General features: G+C 44.6%; 1 protein-coding gene across 2 annotated transcripts in view; it reads left to right on the top strand.

Moving 5' to 3' along the window:
• The window catches only part of MOB3B (MOB kinase activator 3B), a 182,303-nt gene that overhangs the window by 47,038 nt on the left and 117,014 nt on the right, over nucleotides 1-18,251 (top strand). The window contains exons 1-2 of one of the 2 annotated variants that reach the window (XM_046664457.1): nucleotides 3,313-3,464; nucleotides 16,907-17,522. In XM_046664457.1, coding sequence (XP_046520413.1) covers nucleotides 17,105-17,522 — 418 coding nt within the window. In that variant the 5' untranslated portion in view covers nucleotides 3,313-3,464; nucleotides 16,907-17,104. Of the gene's footprint in view, nucleotides 1-3,312; nucleotides 3,465-16,906; nucleotides 17,523-18,251 lie in introns of those variants that run through there. The other variant, XM_046664456.1, reaches the window with a different exon arrangement.

The raw sequence follows: 18,251 nt of genomic DNA, 5'->3' as shown, positions 1-18,251 counted from the left end.
GGCTGGGGAAACTCCATTTGAATCATTTCTTCTGAATCCTCGGGAGTTTCTACTAGGCCGTGGAATAATGAGGTGTACAGTTATTTTTTCATTAGTCAGGAAATGCCTTTACTTAACCCTCTTATGTTTAGTAGGATATGGTTGGAGGAAATGCAAATTATTGTCAGAATTACTGTATCTCCTTCCCACACAATTTGAGGCGGCTTTATAAAATTAAATACATCCTAAACCTAGACTATTATAAAAATGAAACAACTGGAGTTCCAAGTGGCTGCTATCAAAAGCTTAGACTATCTCGGCAGCTTCCCAAATGAATGCCAGGGGGCTTTCTTCCCCCTCACTCCCGTGAGCAAGGTGGGTGGAGTGCGCAGCCCGGGAGAGTGCGACAATTCTGATGATGTGGAGGGAACGAATTGATGGGGTCCGTCATGGACTTTCCCTGTTTGTGGCTGGGCCCCTGGGTGGAGAAGGGGCTGGAATTCCCCCGCACTCTGCCCCCCTTTCCACCTTCAGGCCCCTGGTGTTGCCCCCAGAAACGCGGAGGCCCTTTTGGATGTGGATCGGTTTAGGGACGAGCTCTCAGGGCAGCAGTTCCATCTCTGCTTGTGATGCCAGCTTGGAAAGCTGCCCTTACTGGACATCTTGAAGGCCAAGGGCCTGCCTCCTTCCTGTGTGAGCAAGGCTTCCCAAACCTGGAGAGACGCCGCGTCCCAACACGACCCCGCCCTCCCCTCCCCCGGACGGACGCCTGCGCAGGTTGTGCTCGCATTTCGCAAGATCACAGCGCTCGATGAGAAAAACGTGTGCTTGGTTCAGGACAGCCCGCCCAGCGGTGTGGATTACATTCCCTGCGGAAGTTAAGAATCCGAGTACAGTGGCCTTTCAAAGCTGAAATAAGTCAGGCCTCCATGGCCATCCTGCCCTGGTCTGTCAGGTTTTGTCTTTTTCTAGAAGTCACGCTGGGTTAGGGAAAATTAGGGGAGACCAAGTGAGGACCAGCTCCTTGTGTAATCGCTTTCAATTTTTAGAGCCTGGGAACAGCCATCGTGTGATTTAAAATTTAAATCTTTGCAAATGCTTTGTACCTTAATCAGTTATGTAAAGATCTGCATTGAGATGTGCTAAAGGGGCTCTTAGATGCTTTTTCTTTTTTTTTAATATGATAGTCCTGCTTGTCTGTGTGGAACTCTGTATTTTTCAGACTTCAACTATACTAAGCCTCTGAACCTTTTTTAATTGACTAAAGTTGGTGGAAGAAATGTTTGTGGTTATTAGAGTTTTTATGGATTCCTAAAGCACTTTTTTCCAGAAAGAATTTGAGTCATCTGGCAATTATATAAAATCAAACACTATCTAAGCTCAGGGAGTTGCCTACTGTTTTTTTTTTTTTCAGAATAAAGTGCAGTTCAAAGAGAGAGTAGGAGATGGTAGCAAATACCTATTTTGGTCTATTGCTGGCAGGTGCCGTTTTCTCAGGAATGATGACTGTGTTTCTGTTTTTCCTCTTCTGTTTTAGACCAAATAGAGGAAATCTCTAATGGAGGCTTTCTCAACAAGACACAGTGATGAATGTAGAATCTTAAATGAAAAAGAAGTCAGTGGATGTGGCTTCTGTGCTTGGACCCAAAATAAAGCGCGTCCTCACCGCGGGGGTTTGACTCAGCGCTCAGCCGCGCCGGCCCTTGTTTTCCGTGGCTTTGCTGGAGCAGAACGCTGCTCCGGGCAGAAGTTCCCCAGCCCTTGGAGGCTCTTAAGGACTTTTTTTTTTTTCCTGTAGCTTTTATTGTTTTTAAGAAGAGTGGGGTCACCCTCACTTGTCATTAAAGAATAGTGTGGGAAAAATAAATAAAACTACCCAAAGAATAAAACAGGAAAAACAAAAACCACTCCCCTCAGTGAATGAAAAAATGAACAGCCATCTTGCTCTTGTGGGGTAACTGTTTCCATGCAAGTTGATGTAGAAACTTTGAGAAGATTTTTCTCTCTGATTTTTGGTTGTCTTCTATTTTTAACACTTTTGGCAAGTCTGCACATTGTGGTTACATAAGAAAATCAGAATTAAGATATTTGGTATGAAGAAAGTACCCCTTGACTCAGGCACTGCTGTGAGAGAGCTCAAATTCCCGTCATAAAATAATAGGCATGAATGGCCAATGAATACAGGCTTTCCGGCCAGCTTCCTGAGTGCTCCCTGGAGAAGCCTCTTAAACCAACTCCTGCCCTCCTGGAAGGCTTCTCTGTCTAGTGGCTGGAGGAGCTGACCAGGGAGAGCTCCTGCCGTTCCTGGCTCCCAGAACCGGGCAAGGCAGCTCAGCCTTTTCAAGAATCGCTGATGGTTACTGCTCTGTACCAGACCCACCGCTCACCTCTTTTTACCTACTTTCTTATTCCATCACCACCACCATCCTTCAAGGTGTAACCTTAAAGAGTGTTTTTATAAGAGGAGAAAGTAGAAAGCCCACAGAGTTCCCTGTCCGGAAGGGGGCACACACACATAAGTGAGGATGTTAGTGATAAGAATTAAAAGCTAATACCTATTACATGCCCATCAACAGGTGAATGGATAAAGAAGTTGTGGTATATATATACAATGGAATACTACTCAGCTGCAAAACAGAACAAAATCATCCCATTTGCAACAACATGGATGGACCTTGAGGGAATTATGTTAAGTGAAATAAGCCAGTTAGAGAAGGATAATCTCTGTATGACTCCACTTATATGAGGAATTTAAAAAAGTGGACAAAGAACAGATTAGTGGCTACCAGGGGAAAGGTGGGGTGGGGGGTGGGCACAAAGGGTGAAGTGGTGCACCTACAACACGAATGACAAACATTAATGTACAACTGAAATCACACAAGATTGTAACCTATCATTAACTCAATAAAAAAAAAGCTAATACCTATTACAAACTTACCTTGTGCCTGGTGCTGGGTCAAATGCTTTATTTGGATAACATCATTTAACTCGCATAGCAACACTACGAGATAGATAATTTTATTATGAAACTAAAGTTTAGTGATGTTATATAATAAGCTCAGGAGCCCACAGCTCTGAAAATGATAGACTGGGAGCCAGAATTAGACTCACTTACTTAACCACCAGTCTGTACAATCCAGGGGCCACAGACACAGAACGCAGGGGCTGGTGGTTGAACCGGGCTCTCTGTCGGTGGTGTAGCTGGTAGACGAGTTGGGGGAAGGGTCACACTCTTCATCCCCAGCGTGCCTCAGGTTAGTCCTCTTTCTCCCTAAGGATTTTTTCTGTCTTTCTTACTGCTGGAAATCTAGCTCTTCAAATGGCCACATTTCTGTCCTGCCCACTCTCCTTGGTAAATGACTGTTGGCCCACGGACCCCTGGATATGCCAGGCCTGGTATGCGAAGCTGCCCAGCTCAAGGAGTTAGTAAACGTTGGAGTGCATTGGAGTCAATGACCTGCCTCTGCATTTTTAATAGCATCCAGGTGAGCTGGGTCTTCCGGTCATTTCTGAGGGTGTCCTGGGGATCATGATAGTCGGTGGACAGATGGTTCAGAGTGAGGAGGGGTTGTATCTTTCTTCTTAGCAGCCACCCACCTCCACTGGAGTCTCCAGAGCTCAAGAGGAGAAAAATGACAGAGGAGAAAAGAACAAACGAGAGGCAGTGCAGGGGAAGAGGGTGGAACTCAAGAAGAGCAGGTCAGACCCATAAATATTTGTTGAAAAGCAAGGGTTCAAAATGGAGTGGAGTAAGAATGAGTAGAAACAAGGCCAGATTAGGGGAGGTCAGGAGAGGAGGCGAAGGGGTGGGCTGAACCTTCCCGGAGGGGCAGCTGGTGTTTGAAGCCTGCTTTGATGGCCCCGAAGGGGCTGACAGATGGGTGGGTGAGCCATGATTATAGACAAGCCAGAAGTTGGGGGTGAGGCATGAGGATAACGAATGATTCAGACTGTTTTGGTACAGAGGAGGGGTTCCAGATTCAGAGCTTTGGGGTAAAGGAGAGAGAAGAGTCACTTCCTTCTGGTGTAGTCGGGAGAGACTGCTAGGAGGCAACGGCAACTGTCCAGGCCTTGAAGGCTAAAAGATGATGGCAGGTGGGTGACACAGAGATTAAGGCACTGACAAGTGCAGTGGGCATTAGGGATCCAGTGAGTAGTCCGATTGATAGAGCCAACCCTGAAGGTCCTCGGGGACGGGGGGGGGGGGGGGGGGGGTGGTCTCAGTGGCTGTTGGGAGGGGTACACCAAGAGTGAGAGTGCTTCTCCCTGCTTAACCACAAAGGGAGAATTTTTATCTGTTTTTATGTAATTGGGTCCTGCATAAGACTTCATTAGGGGGAAAAAAGGGCTATGCTGATTTTAAAAAATGGCTTAAAAACCGCCAGGGGGATTAAAAAAATGTATATATGATTTGTGTGGCAGTGTTGAAAGAGTTAAGTTGGGGACAGTTCTGAAGGACAGTTAGGTGTCAGGTTTGCATAAGCGGTGAAGAGATCCATTGGTTGGTGCAAAGAACGGTGGCGCCCAGGGTGAGGTGCTACGCTCAGCTCCGGTCTGTCCTGACTGCGGGCCTCACCCCACTTCTCTGGTCATTAAGTGTGTTTGTTTCTGTTTTTGTATTTAATCCGTTAAGAAGTTGAATTTTTTAAGTTGTTTTCAAGGGTTGTTCCTGCTATAAAATCCTACTAGCAAAGAGCTTGCGTTCAGGCCTCCCCAGCATACACAGAGCGGGTGGGTGGCAGGATGATGGCTTGAGGAGAATGAATTTCATGGTGGTCAGGATGACTGGGGGAGATGAGCCACGAGGCTGGCTGCCGTGTCCCCGTGCGAAGGGGTACAGAGGTGGATGCATATATGCAGAAGCCCAGGGCTGGACACCAAAGTCACAGCACAGAAGGAGAGTTTGCACTAACAGAGGTGATACGATACATTTTCTTCTCATATTAGGGAAAAAAATCCCCCAAGCTGATTGACCTTCTCTCTTCCCCATTATTTTTCCTTTGAGGTATACTTTTAAACTTTTTTTTTTTCCTAAAGATTTTTGTTTTCCGTTTTCTCCCCAAAGCTCCCTGGTACATAGTTGTATACTTTTAGTTGTGGGTCCTTCTGGTTGTGGCACGTGAGACACCGCCTCACCATGGGCTGAGGAGCTGTGCCATATTCGCGCCCAGGAGCCGCACCTGCCAGGCACTGGGCCGCAGCAGCGGAGCGCGCAAACCCAACCACTTGGCCACAGGGTCGGCCCCATAAACTTATTTTTTAAACAAAGCACACAGGTAGAGGTCTTTGCAGGACCATGCAAAGATCTTTACAAGGTCCTACCATGAGTTTTTAAACCTTCTGAGTCTGGGCTTGCTTCCAAAGGAGCTGAGTTTTCCGTGAATGCTGGAAAATGAAAACACGTGAGCTGTTTAGATTGGCCTGGGGAGCCACGTGTCCAGTGGCTGCTGTGGGTCTTTGCGTGAAGTATCTCCGTCTTCTGGAAGAGGTCCTCTGGTGGACGCTTTCTCCTCGTGATTACGGGAGCATGGCCCTCTCGTCCGGACGAGGAACTCTTGATCTGTGTGGTATTTGATCAGCACAGATCAAATGATGGAGTTCCCGATTGCGCTGGGTCCTGTGTTAGGGGCGAGTGCTGCAGTGAGGTGTGGGGTGCGATCCCGGCCCTCCCGGACTGGTGGAGGGACCCGACGTGCGAGCGCAGAAGTCCAGGGGGGCGCGCGGTCACCGTGTTGAGTGTGAGAGCGAGCTGCGTGCGCGATGCGGGCGTCACAGGACAGGGATGATTAGCCGTGCCTTCCTCCTACCTCCCTTCTTCCTCCACCTCGTTCCCTTATACTTAACCAGAAGTTGAAGTGAACCCGGGGAGCAGTTTGAGGAAGTGAAGCTGGGCAAGGGAGAGGCCTTATCGGGGTGGAAGTGTTGAGATTCCCCGTGGAGAACACCGGGGCGATCATGGCCCTGGGCGTTAGCCCCCTACGGGCACTGTCAAGCCTAGTGCTCACTGACTGACTGCTTTGGAATGTTTACAAACGCCTCACAGATGAGGGGGTGCTCTCACTCTCTGTGCCTGTGGCTGGGCAGTGACTGGGACAGAGGCTCCCAGTGACTTGGCTGTCTCTCTTGTCTGAGAAGACTCTTGAGAAGACTGGATGGCTGGAATGTAGACACGGACCTTCTGCAGATAAATAAGTTATGTCTTAAACGGTGCTGTCCTTGAATTGATGTCACCATTAGTCTACTAAAAAACAGCTAGCTGGCATAGGTGAGCCAGTGTGGACAACCTAATGTTGGGGTCTCCAAGAGGGTCCCCAGTGAACAATTAATACCCCTCTTCTCTACGTGACTTCTGAAGAAGTTGACTGGAACAACAGCAGCAAAAAACAGATATCAGGGGCCGGCCCCGTGGCCTAGTGGTTGGGTTCGAGCGCTCCGCTGCAGGCGGCCCAGTGTTTCGTCGGTTCGAATCCTGGGCGTGGACATGGTACTGCTCATCGAGCCATGCTGGGGCGGTGTCCCACATGCCACAACTAGAAGGACCCACAACTAAGTAGATACAACTATGTACTGGGGGGCTTTGTGGGGGAAAAGGAAAAAAATTTAAAAATTTAAAAAAAAAAACAGAAAAACCAAAAAAAACCCAGATATCAGCTTTATTACATATAGAAGCCAGATTGGAGGACAGAGCTCCAGGTCTGTTAGCGAAATGAGCCTGCGGAGTACTAAACCCTGTATTTACCCATCTTTTCCCATATAGCACTGGAGACAGCAGGCTTCCTGCATTCCTAGGGGAAGTAGCAAATGGCACACTCCCTTAGGGCAGGCAGCTCCCAGGAGGGAAGGCTGAGCCAGCTGAGCCTGTCCAGTTGATTTTCTCAAATTTACTAATTAAACAAATTAGTCCCTCCGCTTCCCCTGAGGCAATGTTAGTAAAAGGTCAGAGAAAGGCCAGTTGTGTACTTAAGGGAAAATTCTTCCTAATAAAAACCAGGAGTGGAGAAATGGAGCTCTCCTCCAAAACTTTGCAAGATTTTATACATTTTGAGGGTCAGGTGTTCAGGTCTTATGGGGAATAAGTCAAAGAACAGACCAGGTTATGGTTGGGATCCCTACTGGTCGTGAAGCCACGTAAAACCTGATAATTTGAGAAATCTGGATTAATAAATATAACACCTGACATGTGCCCATCTCTACTTACATTATCTCACTTATCCCTAAAATACACTGTGGTATTGGTATTAATATCCTCCTTTAACCGAAGAGGAAATTGAAGTACCAAGAGATAATATTCAGCCCAGGAGGGTATCTCGTTGGGGGCAGAGTCTAGACTCCAGCCCACATCTTTCTGACTAGGGGTAGGGCTCTCTCTGGTTCTCCAGGTGGCTGTATCCTTTACAGTTACTAGTTTGATTCCATTTTATTTCAGTCCCCTTTTTTAGTTGTTGTGGACGTGTTCAGGAGTGTTGAGAGGATAGCATCATTAATTATTTGTTTTTCTTTTCACCTAGGCACATTGGAAAGCTCCCAGGTAGATGGTTGTCTTTTCTCTCTAGAGAGTGTCTGGGGATGCAGCGTTAACCCTCCAGCCATATTGCTATGTTCTGATGACAGGAATAATGTTCTAATCAGTTTAGAGATCATTGCTGAGTTATAACTAAAGTGTCATATTAAATGAAAAACATTTTAAAATTTAAAATGAAAAACTTGCACTCCGTTCTAAAAAGTGTTTGCGGGGTTAGTGGGAGGCTATGGGGGATGTAATTTGCCCCTGGAATATCCGAATTCATGAGATAATATTGGACTCGAGTTTATGATGTGCAAAAATACTGGAGCTCCCTCACAATATTAAGTGGGTTACAGATGTTGGGGGGAATACTGAGTCTTTATCAGATCACCTAGATTAATATTATTTCCTTTTGCCTGGAATTAGAAGTTCATCCAAATTAAGCAGGAAGGAAGCGTATGATTTCTTTCTCTCCCCCTGTGCAGGGCTCCAATTGCCACGCCCTCCCCCCATCTCTTACTCATAAACACTCATTTGCATGGAAGCGAATCATTTTCCATTACTCATTTCATTTCTTGGTTTTGTGTCAAAAGTTGTAGTTCCCTTTCTTACCAGCCACCGTGTCAATATCTGTATAATGGTTCTGCATTTATGAGGTGCTTTCACAGGCAATATCTCTTTTAATTGTCACAATAACCTTGACAAGTAAGCACCATAATCTTTAAAGAAGACAAAACTGAGGCTCGTAAAGGATGTCTTGTCCAAAGACATAGCCAGTTAGAGTCATTGCCAGGACCTGAATCTGTGTCTCCTCACTCCAGACCACAAAGGTTCAAGAAATCTAAGTCTTTGAGAGTGACACATGACCCTGTCCATAGGGCTAGGGCTGCGTTCTCCCATCCCCTTCCCTAACCCCTTAGAGATGCCCTAGAAGATCCTCTGTTTTTTGTGAACGACCCAAGTCTAAAGAGGCAGTCCTAAACTGGGGTTGAGACCTTTGGAGTCAGCTTCTTTACTTACAGGTTCTATGACCTGGGGCAAAGTTGTAATCTCACTGGGTCTCAATATCCTTCAGTGTAAAATGGGGATAATGGTAATACCTAACTCATAGGGTCGTTGTGAAAAATTAAAATAAATAAATGTTATTGTTACTGTCATATAATTAGGTTGAGTAGAATTTTAAGCATTCTAAGATAGGTTCTAGGAGGCTGTTTGGTCTCTTAAGAATCTGACTCTCTATTAAAACTTGCATCATGATATGATTCAAATGATGATGACAATAATAGCAACAACCACATTACTCAGTACCTACAATGTTCCAAACGTTTTACATATACACACTTGAATTCTCACAGCAGCCCTCAGATGCTGTGCTCTTAGCCACCCGGTATAGGCCTCTAAATCTTGCCTGTGGTTGGCATCCATTTTACCCACTCCCCCAGCTTAAAATAGTACTCTTTTGAAAATTAGAACAGTATTTTACGATTTCCAGTCTTCTAGACCATTTTGTGCTCTCTACCCCCTTTCAAAGATCTCTTCCAGATGTCACACAGAAGTTCCCATAGTGCCAGGGATAAAAATTTCCCAGACCCTGAGACTCAAATTCACTTAGCATAGCGAAGAGTAAATAGGTCTGTTGACAGTTACAGGAACCAGCTTCCTTGAATTTGAACATTTTTTCCTTTAAAGCAAGACTTTTCCAAGAAAAGAATTGGCATACCCCGTCTCAAAGAGAAAAGAAGGAAATGGCAAGTGACATTGACCTTTCTCCCAATATCTGATGGAGGTTCTGAGTGACATCACACCAGCTGATATCCACCTGTACTTTAAAAAGCAAAATACATCTTTTGACCTGGTTTAATTCTTTATTTCAGCTGGTATATCAGCTCTCTCTGTTCTTCCCTCCCCACTCTCCATTCCCCTATCCTCACCTGCCTTAGGTATCATGTTCTCAAATCATGTCTTTTTTTTTTAAACCACAAAAATATTTGCTAGCTAGTCCAAAGATCGGGAAATAATAGAGCAAGTGGTTACTGAGTTGGAGAAGGTGTTTTTCCTCTTAAAAAATTAATAAAATAATTAGGATTTCTTTCATAGATATTAAATGGGCCAACTGAACTTTTATCTTATAACAATTTTACGTTCACTATTTATTTTTAAAACTGTGCTAAGATTGGATCAACCCTATTTAGGATTGGACTATAGATTGCCATCTTCCTCATTATTGAGAATCCAAGTTAGTCTCTACTGGCCTCTGGAAGGCCTTTGTGTAAGAGAACATTATTCTCTGTTTTTGTATTGATTTTTAATTTTAATTTAATTTTATTATTTTTATTGCGGTAACATTTGTTTATAAAACATTATATAAATTTCAGGTGGACATCGTTATGTTTCGATTCCTGTGTGGGTTACATCATGTTCACAGCCCAAAGACTAGTTACCATCCATCACACACACGTGAGCCTAATCACCCCTTCCACCCTCCTCCCTCCCTCATCCGCTGTGGTAACCACCAATCCAGTCTCTGTCTCTGTGTGTTTGTTTGTATCTTCTACTTATGAATGAGATCATATGGTATTTGACTTTCTCCCTCTGACTTATTTCGCTTAGCATAATACCCTCAAAGTCCAACCATGTTGTTACAAATGGCCGGATTTCATCATTTCTTATAGCTGAGTAGTATTCCGTTGTGTATATGTACCACTTCTTTATTCATTCGTCCCTTGATGGGCAAACATTTTTTTAAAAGTCTGTCCTTCAGCAGAATGTGAGTATGTGGTGAATTAAACCAAATCAACCCCACCGTTGCCTATCCTTCCATCCTTTCTACTCTTGGTCACCACTGAGTGCCTTCTTCCAAATGGCAATGTTGCTGAGTCTGTGAACTGGGTCTCTGCTGTGAACACCTGTGCATTGATTGATTGCTGCTGCTGCTGCAGTGTACAAGGTTGTGAACGATGTTTTCATTTTTGGAATATTTACTCTTTAATGCTAGAATGTCCACACAGGTGACTACATAAATAAGCAAATGAAACAATGCAACTTGAACGGACATTAAAGAGCTAGAAAGTGATGGGGAGTGAAAGTGGTGTGACAGATTCTGTAGGCTGTGTCTATTTGTATGGATTTCTGTGATCAGAAATAACCTTGGCATTTTGAAGCTCTGAAATCATGCATGTCTTTGAAGACTAAAACGAGGCAGCAATGTTTTTCCCAACTAATCTACAATGCAATGATATGGCACTCACCGTTGAGGAGGTAGATTAGTTGGACAAAACAAAGCAAAACAAAAGCAAAGCTGCTTCTCAGGTAGGACTCTCTCCAATTTTGGGATTGTCTTGTGAGTAAAAAAAGTAGCACCTACTAATGAATAGGCAGGAGTAAAGCAGTACATAAAGGCTGATAGAATCACATTCTTAAGCACGTCCTTTATTGGATCCTGGGAAGGTCAGATAATATTCATTTTATTCATACACAAACCCCCCCTCTCCCCCCACACACACTCTTCTAAAATAACAACCTAATGTACTTTTATTCAGAATTTGGGGTGTGGGAGGAAGGTTCCGTGGACTATTCCAGCCTTAAGGAGAAAAATGTAGTGGAGAGATCAGAAATCGGACTAGTCATTCTTTAATTCTGAAGAGCTGGAATTTCAGATAAGAGGGGAAAGGAGCCCCCCATTTGAGAGAGCAATTAGAGACATGTCTTGACCTTTCAGGAGGGGGTGCTTCAGAACAGCCCAGCAGCTGGTAAATTCCAACCTCAGTGAGTTGGCTGTGAGCTTACGGGTTGAGGTAGAGTCCCTAGATAACAAAAGACAGGAGGTCCAATTTGGTTTCACTTTTGTGGTTTCACTTTGATGCAAAGGATCCTTCATTCACTCACTCATTTATTCATTCATTCAGCAAACATTCAGTGAAGTTGGCTCTTTGCCAGGGACCATCCTATTTCCTTGGGCCCCAGCAATGAAGATGACATGGTGTACCTCCTCGGGTACTTCTGGGGCATTTCTCTTGTGGCTTTTCTGTAGTGAATTGCCCCGCCAGCTGGTCCTGTCAGGAGGAGTCCTCTATCCCTCAGATGAGATATTGAACTTCTTTTTTCCTGACAAATATCAGCTTTGGTCCCTCTCCTTTCCATCTTGCCTGCCTTTCTGTGCCACCGAGGTCTCTTTAGCGGTGGTCACAGCTGGAGAAAATAGATCTGTCTGGAGTGAATGGGAGATTTGTTTCATTTCTTCCTTATCCTTGGCAGGGACTCTTTGATTTTCCAACTATTAAGAAGAAGACATCAATAGGAAAAGAAAAATAAGAACTTTCCTTGCCAACGTTGCTTAGTTACCTTGTCAACATTCCCTTGCAGCCCAGCCGAATTCTCTCTGTATATTTTTATAGTGCACATGTTTTATTGCTATAATCGATCTATTAAGCAGAAAATATGGAGAACACGTGGAGCTCCTATCAATTTTATGCTGTTTATTTGGATTTCCATTTTTCTCTTTCCACAAGACCTCTCTCTCTCTTGTCCTGTCCATTCCTGACCTGAGTAATACTGTGAAGGAATCAGATCACTACCCATGTGGGTGCATTTCACTTTGTAGCTTAAAAAGCAAAAGCCAATAAACTAACCTCAAAACTAGACAGCAAATTGTGGACTTTTCAAAGGTGGGGACCAGGTTTTAAGGAGCTCTGTGTCCTTGGTGCCTAGCCCTGTGTCTGGCACATAAAAGGCCTTTAATAAATATTTATTGGTTGAATGAGCAATTGACTTCAAATATTTATCAAGAACCAGCATTGTAGTGGGTGTTCTTCAAGATGTAGAATTTGCTTATAGTTTCTTCCCAGGGGGTAAAACTAATGACTTATTCTTTTCTTCCTGGAGATTGGACAAGGACAGAGAATAACGGCTGTGTTGTTGCCAGTGCGACATTTGATTTAACCAAAGCCTCTTGTCTGCACGAAGCTGCAGCAGTAGTAGCAGCAGCCTCATGCCATCTGGCATTCATGAAAAGGTGTTCACTGAGCACCTCCCGGGTGCTGGGTACTGTGTTATACAAATGAATCCAGATCAAAGACCTGGTTGTTGTCACCATCTGTCAAGGTGACTGTAATCAAACTATGAGTCTCTCCTCATTCTTGTTCTCAAACACACATACACTCAACTGAAGAGTATGTTTGTGAAGCAAACTGTCGACCAAACAACAAATGGAAATTTACTTAGTCATCGCTCTACCCAGCCAGTCAGGCAACCCTTTAGCCCAGTGCTCCTCAAAGCATATACTCCTCCTGAGATTTTGTCAAAACTCTTGCTTAGATCTACTAGGTCTGGGGTGAGGCCCAAGAGTCTGCCTTCTAACAAGCTCTTAGTGAGATCAGGCCTTGATACTTAAAGTGTCGTCCATGGACAGTAGGTGTGGCGTCACGGGGAGATTGTTAGAAGATCAGACCCTTAGGTGTCACCTCAGACCTACTGGATCAGAACCTGGATTTTAACAAGATTCGACCTTAATGTTTGAGAAGCTCTGCTCTAGCCATTTCATAAGTCAACAGTATAAACTATGGGCAGGGGCCTGGTGGGGCTCTGGGTTAAAAGTCAGGCCAGGTAGATTTGCTTTTTCCCTTTTTCTTTTCTACAACTCTTTTGGATACCTGCTCCAATATAGCATCTGACACTCAAATAAAGACAAGGGAAGATGCCTCTTTGATCAGTCATTCAGTGGCATGATAAATTTATTATCCATCCTGGATTGTCCATTATCTTTAAACATGGGGGCTCGACAACCAAACTATCCACTCTGCAGAGAACTTTCATTCTAGACAAAAAAGTTTGACCAGAAGAGACACCATCATGTCTGAACACATCAGAATGATTAACACGTTTGGAACAAGCTCTAGGAGATCAGAACTTCTGTTTCCTTGTCTATAAAATGGAGATAACAATACCACCTGTTCTAGCTTCCTTTATGATCCTGTTGGGAGGAGCTTTAAAATCTACATGTGAAGTAGCTTTGAAAACATAAACATGTTCATGAGAGTTTAAAATGGCTTTAGTGAGAAAGAAATCCTCTATGTTTCAGTGCCAGAGAGGTCTGGGTTCAAAATTTAGCTATACCATCTACTAATTTTGTGATTCTGGAAAATTATTTCATTTCCTTGAGCCTCAGTTTCTTTTTATATAAAATGGTCATAAAATATTCGAGCATGCAAGGTTGCAGTGAGGATTAACATGTTAATGATATAAGTAAGGGATCTGGTGCATAGTAGAGTTTAATAAATGGTAGCCAAGAGCAGCACATTAAGGGGCTTGATTGAGAAATAATCCTCCAAAGATAGTTTTTCTCTCAGGTAGGCCTCTTACCTTGGAGCAAAGAGTGAGTTTAAAGCTGGTTAAGGTTTTGAATAAATGCCCATGTAGTTCAAGAGAGTGATATCTTACAGTTCGTTATCTAAGTGTCTCTGGAAGAAAAATCCCCAAACCTCAAACAAGGTTTTAATATTTATTTAGATGTTTGGGAGTACCAGCCAGTGCAGGGCTGTGTGACCAGCAGGATTCGCTGTGATCATTCTGTCTCCTTCACACACTCTCATCAAAGGCGCCAGAGGGACTTGACGTTGTCCACAGGAGCGTGACACTGGTATGGAGGAAGGTGTCCACGTTGGTGTCCATGCAGGCAAACACTCCAGACCATGGGAAACAATAGAACTAGTGATACGGAGTGTCATGTACGGCGGCTCGCGAAGATTGCTCCGAGGACCGTGGGGAATCGATGGTACCCTCATTATCAGAAGAACAGAACAACAGGTCTTATCTGCTGGAGACATGAGGCGGTGGCTGTTGCATTGTTACTGCTTCACTGTCAGCAATTAAGCATTTGTGATACAGAGGGACTATTGTCTGTTTTAGAAGAAAGAAACCCAAGTCCTCATCATCTTTTCTCTGTCTTCCCAACCTCAAACTCATACTTTTGTTTTGGAAATGTCCTTTTCAGGCCCTCAGTTTTCTTAAGCCTCTTTTCAGGCAGGCTAAGCCTTTGGGAAGGAATTCTTGTGAAGAAGAGGTCGCCCCTTTCTTTCTCTAGAGTTTGCAGAGTTTGTGTGATGACCTCCTTCCGTCCTTCCTGGTGAAATCCCGAAGTACCCTGGAGTGTGAATTCACAGTCTCAGAGTGTCACATGGCCTGCTTTTCCACATGGGTCCCGTTGTGGGGTGTCTGTATGCCCAGTGCCGTGTGAGGGGGGGAAACACTTCACCAATATGGCATTTCAGCGAAAACCTGATAGGAAAAGGGTGGGGTTAAGGGAGGAAGCGAGCGGACTGAGGCTGCAGGCAGTGGCCAGAGGAGGCATTCAGCTGAATGATCAGTGGTTCTGAGTAGAGTGCAGTCCGTGAGAAGGAATTGGGATGGCTCAGGTGTATTTTTTTTCCTGAATAACTTAAGGTTGAATGCATCACCAAGCCATGTTTGAGTGTGGATGACAGAACCCCTTCTAGGTAGGGAAAGAGTTCTTCAGTGGGGTTGTTCTCCAAGTCTATTTCAACAGATTCCATGATGGGCCCTTTTGACTCTGGCCGTTGCTGTTGGCTCATTTTGTTAGGGCTTGACCCTGAGTGGATCAGTTCATTTCCTGTTTCTAGACCACAGGTACACAGTCTTCACCTCTGGCCAGTCTCTACTTGTGGTCTTTGGGGGATATGTGGATGGAAGCTTTGGATAAAGGGCTACATGAACCAGCAGGAAAGACAGGTTGATGGGTATCACATTTTAGAATATAAGGCCACGTGGAAAAAGCGTTTGCTAGGAGTCAAGAAACTGGATTACAGTCCTAACCATGCCCCCTACTAGCTGTGGGACCTTGTTAGACAATTTTATCTCATGGAGACCCATGAGATGATACCTACTATAAATCTACTGTAAACCTCTCCAGAATTTTGTCAGCGTCAAATGAGATAATGGAGAAGAAAACATTGGAGATTTCAAAGCTACACTGTCCAATATGGTAGCCACTAGCCACATGTAGCTAATTGAATTTAAATTAATTAAAATTAAATAAAAGGAAAAATTCAGTTCCTCAGTCACAATAGCCACATTTTAAGTGCTTAGTAGCCACATGTGGCTGGTAGGTACCATATTGCACAACAAAGATGTAGAAACGTGCATTATCACAGAACGTTTTATTGGACAGCTCTGCCTCAAAGTGCTATCTAGGGTGTGCTATTTTATATTTATTTATTTTTTTGAGGAAGATTAGCCCTGAGCTAACTGCTGCCAATCCTCCTCTTTTTGCTGAGGAAGACTGGCCCAGAGCTAACATCTGGGCTCATCTTCCTCTACTTTATATGTGGGACGCCTACCATAGCATGGCTTGCCAAGGGATGCCATGTCTGCACCAGGCATCCAAACTGGCAAACCCCGGGCCGCCGAAGTGGAACGTGTGCATTTAACCGCTGCACCAACGGGCCAACCCCTAGGGTGTGATAATAAGGTTATAAAGGCACAAAAATCATAAGCTACCTTGTAGGGGTGGTAAATGCTGTCATAGTTAAGGATTCTTAGAAAGAAACAGAACCCACTCAAGTTAGCTGAAGTTAAACAAGGGATTTCTTTGACTAATTCAGGAAAAGCATATGGATCCCAAGGGCTGGAATCACAGCCAGGCTTCAAAAGAAATTGGGACCAGTTCCTAGAAGATTATCAGGAACTGAGGAAGCCACTCTTTCCTTCTCACTGTCTCTCTCTTTTTCTCTTCTTCTCCCTGTGGCCACTTGTGCTCTTGTTTCTGTTCTTCCTCCTCCTCTTCCTCTTCCTTCTCTCCTTCTTCTTATCTCCTCCCTCCCTCCTCTCCAGACAAGGTTTCTCATCTGCACTACACATGGTCTAAATAGGGCTCAGCCAGACCCAATTTTCATCACTTCTCAGGGGTAATGCCTAACAAAGGCTGGGTCCTGATTCCAAATTCCCAGAAGAGATATTCTTATTAGCCAGCTTGGTGCAGTAGCCACCCCTGCTTCAATCAGCTGTATCCAGGTGGGTGGAGATAGTGGCTCCCTGCTGATTCACTAGGGACAGTGGGGGGTGGGGCAGATGCTCTCAAAAGGATCACATGTGGGATGGGATGGGTCATTGACTAACATGCTCATCCTTAGCACCTTGGAGAGGTTCACTGAGCCTATGATCACACAGAGAAGTCACCAGAGATTGGACCAAGGCCATGAAGAATAAGAATGTGACGTCTCTTCTTCTTTAGTTATTTGCATGACTTGAATCACCAGTACAGAGTCCTAGGGGTTTGGCTTAATCTCCGCATCCGTATGCCTGGATAGAAGTAAGCACAGCCAGAAGCAAGGTGGAAATCAGGTCTAAGCCTTTGTCATTTCTTAAACGCAAACTGGGCACTAATGAGACCCTTTTCTCTCCTGTCTTTAGGAAGAAACATGAGGTTCTCCTGGAAATTACTCAAGAGGAAGATGGAAGGGGCTGTTTAAAATAAATTAAAAGCTGCAGGCCGCAAGACTGGGGCCAGAGGGCTGGCAGTGGAAAACCCTGTTGGGTTGTGAACCCTCACTGAAAAGTACCAGGTGCCTTTTTGCTTCCTGCAAGAGAAAGGAAGAGAAGGAGAAGACCATGTCCATGGCTTTGAAGCAGGTGTTCAACAAGGACAAGACCTTCCGGCCTAAGAGGAAATTTGAACCTGGCACACAGAGGTTTGAGCTCCACAAACGGGCTCAGGCGTCCCTCAACTCAGGCGTGGACCTGAAGGCGGCTGTGCAGCTGCCATGTGGGGAGGACCAAAACGACTGGGTGGCGGTGCATGTGGTGGACTTCTTCAATCGGATCAACCTCATCTATGGCACCATCTGTGAATTCTGCACCGAGCGGACCTGCCCTGTGATGTCAGGGGGCCCCAAATATGAGTATCGGTGGCAGGATGACCTCAAGTACAAGAAGCCAACTGCACTGCCAGCTCCCCAGTACATGAACCTTCTTATGGATTGGATCGAGGTCCAGATCAACAACGAGGACATATTTCCAACGTGCGTGGGTAAGTCTATGACCAGCTTCTTGGTTATTTTGTCACATCCCGCCCAAGCCCGCAAAGTTTGCAGAGGCTTTTTCCAGGCCTGCCTTTGGATGCTGGCTCGCACCCATATCAATATCTCCCTAAGTTCCATCACTCGCATACCTGCAATTTCTTTTTCCATATCTAAGAACCTCACTGAAATTAAGAAAAAAAAATTATTTGTGGATCACTTACAATGATTTTGTGGACCTCTGTGGTACACATACCACATGCTGGAGAACATTGACTTGGTGAAATGTTAGATTTCATCTCGCTGGCTTCCTTAGGACTAGACTCCAAACCCACCCAGATATCCTGATAAGATTTTGATTTTTGGACTAAAGAGTTATTAAAGCTATGTTAACTCTGGTGCAATCACTGATATTCATCTCTCAGGTTAAGAAATCCCGTGATTTCTTGAGAATCCATGGATTTGCTTGGGGATCAAATGAACAGGGGATCGGCATTCTGGGAAAATAGAGATATAAGCATTCTGTTCTTCCTTCTCCTGCTCATAGATTGTTAATTCCAGGCTGTACTGTTAACTGCTGGCCCCTGTGAAATTTGAAATTTGAAATGCAAATACTTTTGTTTGCTTTGTCCTCTGAGCCATAAAACTCTTCAAGGGGATGGACCAAACCCTTTCTCCCTCTTATATTTCTTTATGCTTCGCATCCCTGGATGTTCCATGCACTGACAGGCTGAATTTAG

This window comes from Equus quagga, chromosome 6 (assembly GCF_021613505.1).
Source record: "Equus quagga isolate Etosha38 chromosome 6, UCLA_HA_Equagga_1.0, whole genome shotgun sequence".
Classification (NCBI taxonomy): Eukaryota; Metazoa; Chordata; class Mammalia; order Perissodactyla; family Equidae; genus Equus; species Equus quagga.
The sequence above is the reverse complement of the archived record's forward strand: the minus strand, read 5'-3'. Positions and strand labels throughout refer to the sequence as shown.